We start from the raw sequence: 11,293 nt of genomic DNA, 5'->3' as shown, positions 1-11,293 counted from the left end.
CATAGCAACATTCAATTTTTTGTTTGATTTAACTCATATTTAGCCAAACTTTTAAACATGATTTATGCACCACTTTAAATTTGTAAAAATGTCTTTCGTAAATTAAAATAAAACACTTTAAAATTTTAGATTACATTACAAAAGTCAAAAGAAAACAATAAATTACAATCTTTATACAACTGAAATAAAGTAAAATTGCAAGAAAAGAAGACGCAATAAGAGAAAGTGGTCGGGGAATGGCTTTCAACACAAATCAAGAGTGTTTTAAAACGTAGTACTGAGTCTTTAAAAAAAACTAGCTTGTTCTCTTTGGTACATCAGGCGAATTGGTACATCAAGGAAAATTCAAGCACTCAAATTTTGCCTTAAATCAAAGCAACATAGATGATCAAGAACTGTTGGAAATTTCAGTGTGCACGAGAATTCAAGTGCGCATCTTCTCTTTCTTTAATGAAAAATGTTACACTTATAATCTACTTTAGACCAATAACATGTATATATATCGCAACCAAGAAAAAAAGTATCTAGAGTTTTTATATTTTCTTGAAACCCTGAAGTCAAAAGGATTCTCCACTACCCAATACCCATAACATGCCATTATTTTCTTCACTTACATCATTCCTCATGAAATTCAAGCACCCTTTTTGATTTGTGTTTATACTAAATCTTAAAAGCACAAATGGTCGGTCTTCTTGTCTGTGTGGGTCAAAGGAAAGCTACATGTTTTACCTCTTCATCGTCTTATTTAGTAGCTGCTGTTCCATCTTATAAGTTGTCCACCACTTCAATTTTTATTGCATTATTTTCATAAACAAATTTTGTTAAATGTTGGTGAGGCATGGTCATATGTATTAACGGACCAAAACCTCCTCAAGTAGATTCATATGGCAAAAACTTAACCTAATCAAATAATTGGGTTTAATATTTTTACGATTCTGTTCAGCGTCAATCGAACGAATGAACGAAGTCAAATTAAGTTAATAATAGGTAATTATAATGTAAGAGTGGATTCTTTTCCCCGAGCCGTAAGTTAAATTACATGGTATATAAGTATATTAGTTTTAGAGCCCGTGTCACATACGGGATAACTTAAATTATAAAATTATAAGTAAAACAAATAATTACATAGCGTATATGAAATGTATTACATCTATACAATGTGTACATAAATTGATTTTATTTATATCACAAAATGATTTTTTTAAATGAACTTAATAAAAAAAATGTCCGTACAAAATCATGCCCAAGAATGCTTCTTTCTATTGAAAAATTCATTCTCCGGTGTCATATATGTATAATTGAATGAATTTTAGTTATGAACCAATTTTGAAAATAAGACTTCTCATACGATTGTAGTTCTAACCACTCAGGCTAAATACAAAAGAGGCGTTACCTTTATTTATATATTTATCAATTTACCACCCATCAAAGGAAAGTAGGATATTAAATTGTAGCAATGGATGTTCTTTAAGAACTATGTTTTTCTGAGCTAAACCATGAAAAATATTTTGATAAGTTTCAGAGGGCTTCTTGACAACATAAAAAATAGCACGTTAACCAATTCAATTTTGTGAATATTTTTTTTCATTTGAGCATAGTTTTGCATGACATGCTTCTCATACAACGTTTTGATCACCATTGAAGGAAAAATTAATGTTGACATAAATATTTCAAATTTGATAAAAGTTAGAAGCATTGATAGGCATGGGGTGGCAGTCTTTTCTTAAATTTTAATAGTTGAGGGAAAAATAGTCAATTTGCCAAATCCTGAATCTTTTGATTATTTCAAAAAATGCTCTTAAAAATAAATTTGAAACCCGAATCATGTTTAAAATTCTAACTTTCATATTTTTGACATTTTAAAGTCAACACTTTGAACTCATAACAATTTGACGATAAATCTATTTTGCATTCTCAAACTTTTAAAAATACTCAAAATTTTTATTTTTGACCCGTAACAATTTGTGACCTAAATATAGTTAACTTGTACCAAGCAATCTATTTACCAACTTTTGACCCATAAAATCAAATTTAACTTCCACAAAAAACCCGAAACAATTTTCATTGAGAAACATGATTTGTTGTTGATTTTTGGAATTCACCAAGTATTTTGAAATACATAGTAAAATTATATGTTAATATTTATATTTATAAAAATATATAGATATTATATAAATATAATGTAAAAGGAAAGTGAATAATTATTGATTTATTACATATATTAGGGTATATTAGTTTTAAAGGAAAAAAATTGTAAGAATTAACTAATACATGACAAGTGTCCCCATTTATTTTAGTTTATTAGAATAGTTAGAATAGAATCATTAAACACTATAAATGATATGTATTATGTAAGTGCTGATACTGTTGCTGTAGCACATAGGTATATTTGATATTTATAAGCAATTAACCACAATTATTTTAGTCACTTCTGGTGTGTTCTTTCTGCATGGTATGTTCAGGGGCGGCTCTAGGGTAGGGCGAGCCAGACAACCGGCGGGGCACGTAATTTTTAGGGGCCTGAAATTTTATATATTTTTTAAAACTATTTTTTTATGGTGGTTGAAGCTTCTTGAGGTGAGTTGCAGAGGGCAAATGAAGAAAGATGATGATTGTTTAGAGAGAAAATATTTATTATTAATGTTTGTCTGACACAACTTTGCCAACAGTCACTTGAGTCACTTTATACACATACATTATTTTGAAGGTGTAAAATTTATTTTTAGTTTGTTTTTACTATTATAGGTTTAAATTTACTTTTACTTTATTTATTACTAAATGATTTAATGTGACTAATGGCTTTTCTTCTTCTAATTCTATCTAATTATTTTATTTTCTAAATCAGTTTATTAATTTTACAGGCTATAAATTTATATGGTGTACTCTATTTTCTAATTAACAAAACATATTTACTTCTTTTAAAATATTTCGTTAAAAGTATATGTTTGTAAGAAAAATCTTTTTATCCAATCTTTTTAAAAATACTTGTGAAATCACTATATAAAGAGGGTTAGAAAGGTTTAAGTTTTTTGAAAAATTAAATTATTGGTGATCCTGTTTTGCGTAAGCCGATTAATGATTATTTATCTAATAAAAGAGAAAGTAAGAAAGCAATACTTAATCATATGGTCTTGATATTTACACGTGGATGCAAAAAAAGAACAATTTGTGAGCCTCTAGTTAAAATGTTTTAGTTCCGTCGGCTTAGATTTTAGGCCATTTAGTTTAAGTAATATTATGTATATTTAGTTGGTTAGTTATGCCCTTAAAAATTTTAAAAGTGAAAATCCTAAATTAATTATTTATTCTTTCATAGCCCAAACCAAATTATTAACCATGTAAGAGCTGATTTTTTTCCTCTTAGATTTATGTTTTTTGTTTGCCTTTTGTAATATTTTCAGCCCCTCAATTAAAATGTCCATGTTCCTCCACTTTAGGTACGGATCTAGCATTTTAAATATATTTGGTGCAAAACTTACTTTTTATCCATAGTTTGTTTAAGCTATACGGGCCTTTTTATTTCGTCTCGGCTGAGGTATTTAAATTCTCGGGGCCGGCCCTGGGTATATTTTTATGAATTTGCTTTCTTAAACATGATTTTATAGTTTTAAGTTTATTAAACAAGCAACCCTTCTTGAAATCCTAGTGCTTTTTTTTCTTTTACTATTAATTTGCTGAGGAGAACATTTGTTTATGTGCCAAATTATCTTCAATATGTGTCCTCTTTTGTAATATTCATATTTAGTGATATAGGTTTAACTCTGTAGTGCATAAATTAGTAACACAGTAGCATGCCATACGTGTCTTCAACAACAGTTAAAATAAGAATTTGCAAATGCTAGTATTTTAGCATTTTAAGTTATTTGGACGAGTATCTGGTATTAATACAAAAACTGTTTTTTTTTCTTTTTTTTATTTTGACACAATCTTTTCTCTTCTTTTTTTGTGTATTTGATATGCAGTAGTACATCTGGCTCGCATTATGTACCCGAAGGGATCAAAGCCGTCAACCAAATGGCAGGTGGCAACCCATCAGTACTCCCACCATCATTCCCAGACGGCTGCCAAAAACCGCCTGTGCAACACTGCAGAAGGATGTCGATATGGTGACAAGTTGATAGGAATCATGCTCTAGAAAAGTCTAAATAACATTTGTCTATTTTGGAAGGGATTAAGTGCAACTAATATTTCTATAAATAGGGATTAATAGCTAATAGGGAGGGGAGAGTATGTTTTAGGTTTAAGATGGTAGCACCATGGCTCCTGCGTATGCAGCGAGAGGGCTAGGCCCGGGAATCTCTTGTGATCTTTCTTTACATTTTCATTAATACAATCATTCTTCCTTTTTATCCCTAATATCTTCTCTACATTCAATCTATAGCATATCAAACCCTATCACAAGTGTAACTATGCACATGGAGAATGGGAGTTAGGAAGGAAAACCAACAGCCCCATCCCATCTCACTTTGAAGACCCGCGACCTGTTAAAGATTTGGAAGTGGTGCTGCCAGGATGGATTATAATCCGGCGGCTAACAATGCGGCTGCTGCCAAGATCAGTGTTGATGGTACTCTTGATCATTGGTAAAACGGAGTCAACTCTAAACAAATTTGTCGGTTGACCGGAGTAAAACTTTCCATAACAGACCATGAGTCTGATCCAATTGAGCTCGAGGGCACGTTTGACCAGATCAAACAAGCGAGAGTCAGATGGTTCGTGAGCCTCGGGACCAGTTGGACCACAAAAGAACTTTGATGTTTTGTCCTTTTGGGTGTTGATTCGTTTAGAACATGAGCTTGTGTTTGCATTGTGCCAACATGTTTTGAATTTGTGATGTTGAGGATGGATATTAGACAGTAGTTTGGTTTTTTGTTATTGTGGTATGTTTGTTGTGTACTAGTATGGTATTGTGTCATGAATGAGGCAAATTTAATCTAGTTTCAAGTTATATCTTCTTGAAAAAGGAACTATTAAATCAAAACTAAATCAATTTATCTATCCAGAGAAGAGTTGATAAAACTGTTACCAGAAAAAAAATCCACCAAACCCCTATTCAAACAACCACAACCCCAGAGTTTGTCAAGCATCAAGATGGAATGGTTGAAATCAAGTTCTCAAGCCAAGAACGGAGAAACATATTCCCAACAATAAACATGATGCAAACCATACCACCACTAACACCAACTCAACACACAGGGCATGCTTGTTACGATGTATGCAACTGTCCATCTTGCGTAGAAGAAGCTTTCAGAGTTGAGTATGACGAAGACAAACCAAAAAAGAAGAAGAGCTCACAACGCTCGCATTCCAAACATGTTTGTTTGACATTCTTTTAGTTAAAACTAAACCAACTTAAAAGATTTGACTTTTGTGACAAATCCTGAACCAAGTATTGTTATACCACCACAACCAACCAACCTGTAACAAGTTGGTTAGTTTGAGATCTAAATGGCTCACTTCATAATTTGTTTTAAACCCTAATATAAAACCAATTCAGCTATTTATAAGAATCATTTCTATCAGTTATATGATATTATTATCTAAAAAGGAAAAAACAAATAAAAATCAACTTGAATTGCCAAACTCTTTTTTAACTCTTTTAAATCTAATAATGCATTACAAGAACCAAAATTTGCAGGATCTCAAATCCCAATAAAACATAATAATCAAGCAGTAGCATCAACTATGAATTGAAGAAACAACAAAAAAAACATATGATTTATAACAATCAAACAATATCACCATCCTTTGTTTGTTAGTTGGCCTTGTTCTTTTTCCTAGACTTGTTCTTTGCATGAAAGTTTCCTTTCCTTTTATTATTAGATGATTTCTGCTTCTGCTTTCCTTGTTTCACAGGTGCAGGTCTCTTCACTTCAGCATCCTCTGTTTCGTTCAGATCTTCTTCATCGTCACTCATTGATTCCTCCTCTTCATCCGAACTTAACACAAAATCCTCGACAACATCCTCATCACCACCACCCTTTTTACCATTTTTCTTTCCCTTCTTTTCCTTTTTATCCTCTTCAAGATTCTTCGCCCTGTAATTCAACCACCAAATTAGATTTGAAAGAAAAACACGCAAACGAGTTTATTTGTTTTTTAGTTAAAAGTTTAAAAAATATAGCATAACTTAAACTTCATAATAACATGTAAACTTAGAACTTTAAAGTATTACTATGCAAAAGTATTAAAAAAATCAAGTTAAATAGGTCGTGTTCTTGTCAACCCACAAATACATGGATCTTATTTGGGTTTGACCCGTTTAGCAGCTCTATTTGGACCGACCCAAAAACACTTTTTTGAATTTTATAAATAACTAGTGTGTTTACTATGGTTGGAAAAACTATTTTGTTACAATAATAACCCGTTACTATTTTACTGACGTTTTTATGTATTTGAACACAATTTGGATGATGTTCTATCCATTTCCTCTTTAATATAGCAAAACCAAATCAACCCGTTTTTATATTCCTCTAGAATAATACAATAAAAAAAAGAAACTGAGAGATTGGGATAAACCGTACTTTTGGTCCCCACTCGGTAACCATGCAGAGCTAAAGGCAGCAGCCCCATCCACATCCACGTCAACATCTAGATCATCATCGTCATCATCATCATCATCATCATCACAGTTTGATCTCCTTTTACCAAAGATTGATGCTTTTTCACCCACAATTACACTGTAAACACATACACCCAATCTTTAGCAAAACCCTAATATTATAATTTCTAGTGTATCATCAAAAATCTAAAACAACTCTTGAAAATCTTTAGCAACAGCCAAATGTGAAATCTTGCAAGCATGTCGAAAAATTTAGCCCAACACAGAAATGTGATTAAATTTAAATTTTCTGAAAATATAAGCGTGACGGTTATACAAACCTGGACTCAACCAATGAGGCATTTCTCTGTTGCGCTTTTTCGCGCAGTGTGGCAGCATATTTAGATAGAGGACTCAAACCCTCCTTTTTCTCATCCTGTTACAAGTCAAAAACCATATTATTATTCCAATAACAGGCTTAATAAATTTCATTAGTTATTTATACAAATAAATAATAGAAAACAAAAAATGTTTGTTTGCCATCCTGACTCAACCTACTTTGCCCATGCTAAAAGACACCGAAACCGTTTTGACCCATTAGATTATTATAACCAAAAAACTATATAATTGTTTAATATAGTTACAAAACATATTTAATTGTTAAATTATAGCTATAAAACTAAAAGTAAAAAAACATGCTTGTAAGCCAACCCGCATTTTTATTTGTGTAAAAATCAATCATAACATGCTCACACATAAAATCATGTAACCGGAACACGACTTGTTTAAATCATAAATCTAAAAGTGTCAAACGAGTTGGGGTGCTGTCTAAAGTAACGACAAGCAAGTTTACACGTGTAAATCGAAAAAGTGGGTTGTAAAAAAACAGAATAAATGGGCCATAAAAGGGTTAGTAGATCGACATGTTTAACTAAGCATGTAAGCAGGTCGAGCTGTTACTAAACGGGTCAATCAGGTCAACCGAAACATGAACCATTAAATTCAATAACTAAACACACACCTCCATAAATGATGATGCAGCAGGATCATTTGGTAAAAATGAAACCGACATTCGTTTCTTGTTAGTGAACTCAGCGTTAGCCTCAATCTGCATATCATAAAACAGCCAAAACATTAATTCTTTAATCCACCAATATCAAGAAAAATCACCAGATGAACAATGTCGACCCACCTCACGAATTAATTGCCTCACTTCACGACGAAACCTCTCAACTTTTGTAGATTTGCAGAAATTACGCAAACGGACAAGGGGAACAAAAGAAAGCTCAAAGAACGCAGGCGAATAACTCCATTGTGATAAATGTTCAGCAAGTTCTTCAATAACAGAAAAAACGAATGCTTCTTGAAAAGATCGTGTCTTTATAGTCGCCTTGCTGACCTGTAGTTTCAAATCCATTATAAGAACATAATAAAATTATTCATATAATTAAAGCGGACCATACCAACGATTTTCTTATGAAGCAACTTTTTTTATCTCAAATGGATCAAAGCTCAAATGAATATATTTACAGGTGACAATATTGACCCATTTCAGGCACGAACCGAAAATAACCAACTTATAACTGTATTCTAGTAAAAAGTGACTAACTTTCACATGCTCAAGGTTTGTCCAATAATATTATTCTTCAAATCAAATTAAACAAACTAATATTTCATTAAAAACTAAAAACATTGCACAAAGATATCAACTCTATGCATAATCAACAAAGTTTTTTTAAAAAAAGTAATAAAGGTTACCCTTAAAATAGTGCGCAGGTCAACAGCTTTCCCGACACCCCCAGTAGGCGGTTTATGTAATTCTTTCATATCCAACATGTCGGTAAGCAACACAGCAACTGGAATAAAAGTGTTTGTAGCAGCAGCAATATTATTTAGCATTCTAATGCACCTTAATCGGAGAGGAAGATATCGTGCGGTTGGAACCAACCGAACAACACCTGATATTATTTGAGTTAATGGATATGCGAGCGGTTTAAAATCAGCTTCTGAAGCGTATGCGCAAATGGCCCCTGTCCAAAGTTGAAGGCAATTCTTATACTTCCATTCGTATACTTTCCTGAATATTTCCTGTTAAAAACATAGAAAACAAGTGATTATTTGAACTTAAATAATCAAAAAATATCTACAAACGTACTTGGTTTGGTCTGCTTTGGGCTGAAAGCAAACCAAATAAACAAAATTTCAAGCTTGAGATTTTTAAAAACAGTTCAGTTTCAGTTTTACCCTTTTTTTGGCCTTCACAAGTTTAGTTCAGTTTCAGTTTTACCGACCAAGGCTTGAAATTTTTGACCCGAAAAAATGGCCCACAATAATGAATCTAGGCCTGAAACTTTGGGCTTAAATTTTTTTGGTTAACACTTAATTGATTTTTGCACATTTGGACCAAAACATTTTGGACCCCATATATAGATTACTTAAAAAATCAATGTTTGTTTTTTTAGTTTTGGTTGATTGCAAAACAAACAAGAAAAACCGACTTAATAAAAAAACAGAAACCAAACTGTCGGTTTTTTGTTGGATTCGGTTGTTTAGGTTCGATGGATCTCGGTTATTTCGATTTTGTGCACACTCCTAGAAGCAGATAATCAAACTCAAAACAAAAATCTAAACACCTCCATAACTAACAGCAACAATTAAAATAACAAGAGATTAAATACCTTTCTTTTTGTAGCAAATGCTTCACGTAAAATCATAGCTAATTGGCGTATGAAAACAAACGCATGTTGATATGCAGACGGAAGATCAACCCTAAAAAGCTCATTGACACAATTTCCAAGAAAGTATACGTGTTGAAGTTTAGTGGCATTTACAAAATGGCAGTTCAAAATATATGCTTTGTATATTCCTTTGAAACATTCGTCTATACAGTCGGACCCGAGTCGAATGCACATGTTTCTTAAAAATAGTAAAGAGACTGTTGGTAATGCACCTCCTCCCGTACCCCAGAAATGAAGAACCACCTAGAAAAAAATAAAATAAAGAAAAGGTTAACGAATAATATTGGAGACAAAAATGGCAGACTGGATAACGGGTCAAAATGAGCAACTTCCAAACATAAAGTCAAAATCGGCCAGTTCCAGTTTGGACCATGTTCATTCATTTTTAGCAAACAAGCAACATGTCAATTATCATTTCAAAAACACAACAATATTACAATAATAAGCATCTAATAATAAAACGACTCAAGAAGTTGTACGCGTTAAAAACAAACTGTGGTCAACTTTCGGCGCGCTTAACCCATATGACGTGTTCACCTTTTAGCTAAATTCTTTTTACATTGGCTGTTGAAGATAGGAGTGGACATAAACAGGAGTGTAAATGGGTGAAGTCGAGCCCAGCTAGGCTTGAAAATGGCTCGTTTAACGTACTAGAGCTCAGGCTCGACTCGTTTATTATTTTTAATTTAATTTATACACATTCATAATCATTTTTACAATGTAAAAATAATTTATACACATATAAAACGTAAAACATACCTTTATATACTTCCTTAGAAGACTTGGAAAAGCAGCAAGAAACAAAGCCGAAAACTGTAAGCGTCTTAATGTAAATGCAATCATATCTGTGTCGGTCATTTGATTCAAAACATGAAGAGCATTACCAAGATACGCCTTCACTAAATGATTGTGATTTTTCCAGGCTCGCGTGCTCATCAAATCAAGAATTATTTCCTTCTTTCCTCCTGTTAAAGGAAGCTTCAAGAGCATTCTAAGGATTCCATCCATTTCACTTAATACAAACAATAAGATTTTGTTGAAGACCGGGAACGACATGGACGTCAACTTTGACTCGTGGTCGTCATCACCACAATGGCAAGCACTTCTAAAAGCCCTCATAATGTTACGAATTGCACCAATTCTACGCTCTTCGCGAATTGATTTGCACCATGAGTCGACCATTTCACTTGTTATCGTTTTTATTTTTTCTTTTTTAGACGCATGGTTACTGCGATCCTTTGGATCTTTTTCTTCATCTTCACCTTCATCTTCTTGTGAGGCCTCATCATCCATGTCGGTTTCAACATCTTCCTACACATGGTCATATACGAATACAAAGAGGGTAAATAAAATAAACAAACAATAATACTTTAAAAATCGATATGCTTAGCTTACCTCATCATCATCATCTGCAAAATCCAAAAGCTCTTTGTCATTTTCTTACAAGAACTTATAAAACTCTGGATCCTGTAAGAACAAAAATGTAAGGTTCATATATTCAATCAACATTATACAACACCAACCTCTAAACTAACAATTTATTTTGTCATGTTGCTATGGAGATCCCAAAAAACCATAATAAATGACAGAACCTGAATCATTCAACATTGTAGTTGTACAAAATGTTTATTCCAAAAGGGTATCTGCTAAAAGTGATTAAAACACACTTGTTGATGAAATTGCTCAAAGATTTAAGCTTTTGGCGTCAGTGTTTAGGGTTTAAGCCAACAAATAAAACCCTTAATTATGCTTAAAGGAACTGAGCTTTCGGGGTTAATTTTGCAATCAGGGTTTAGGGTTTAAGCCGACAAATAAAACCTTATATTATGCTCAAAGAATTGATCTTTTAAAGGTGATCTTGCAATTAGAGTTTAGGGCTTAAGCCAACAAATAAAACCCTAACTGTGGTCAAAGATTTCAGCTTTTGGCGTCAGAGGGTTTAGGGTTTAAGGCAACAACTAAATGCAAATGTTGGTCAAAGAATTGAGGTTTTGTGGTTAATCTTGCAATTGGT

The 11,293-nt window shown here is 32.7% G+C and overlaps 1 protein-coding gene across 1 annotated transcript; it reads right to left on the bottom strand.

The window, feature by feature from the left end:
* Window positions 1-5,755: 5,755 nt before the first annotated feature.
* LOC143546910 (nucleolar complex-associated protein 2-like) lies at window positions 5,756-10,661 on the bottom strand. Its single transcript, XM_077038464.1, has 8 exons — window positions 10,039-10,661; window positions 9,220-9,522; window positions 8,300-8,629; window positions 7,734-7,940; window positions 7,563-7,649; window positions 6,883-6,977; window positions 6,525-6,680; window positions 5,756-6,038 (listed from the first exon to the last, which is right to left on the bottom strand). Exons 1-8 carry the CDS (start codon window positions 10,570-10,572, stop codon window positions 5,756-5,758), a joined length of 1,995 nt encoding a protein of 664 aa, XP_076894579.1. The 5' UTR covers window positions 10,573-10,661.
* Between the last annotated feature and the right edge of the window lie 632 nt (window positions 10,662-11,293).

Source organism: Bidens hawaiensis, unplaced genomic scaffold (genome assembly GCF_021521415.1).
Source record: "Bidens hawaiensis isolate Kalapana, Puna unplaced genomic scaffold, B.hawaiensis_p1.1 tig00014475_1, whole genome shotgun sequence".
Taxonomy (NCBI): domain Eukaryota; kingdom Viridiplantae; phylum Streptophyta; class Magnoliopsida; order Asterales; family Asteraceae; genus Bidens; species Bidens hawaiensis.
Note: the sequence above shows the minus strand (reverse complement) of the source record. Positions and strands in the feature narration are given on the sequence as shown.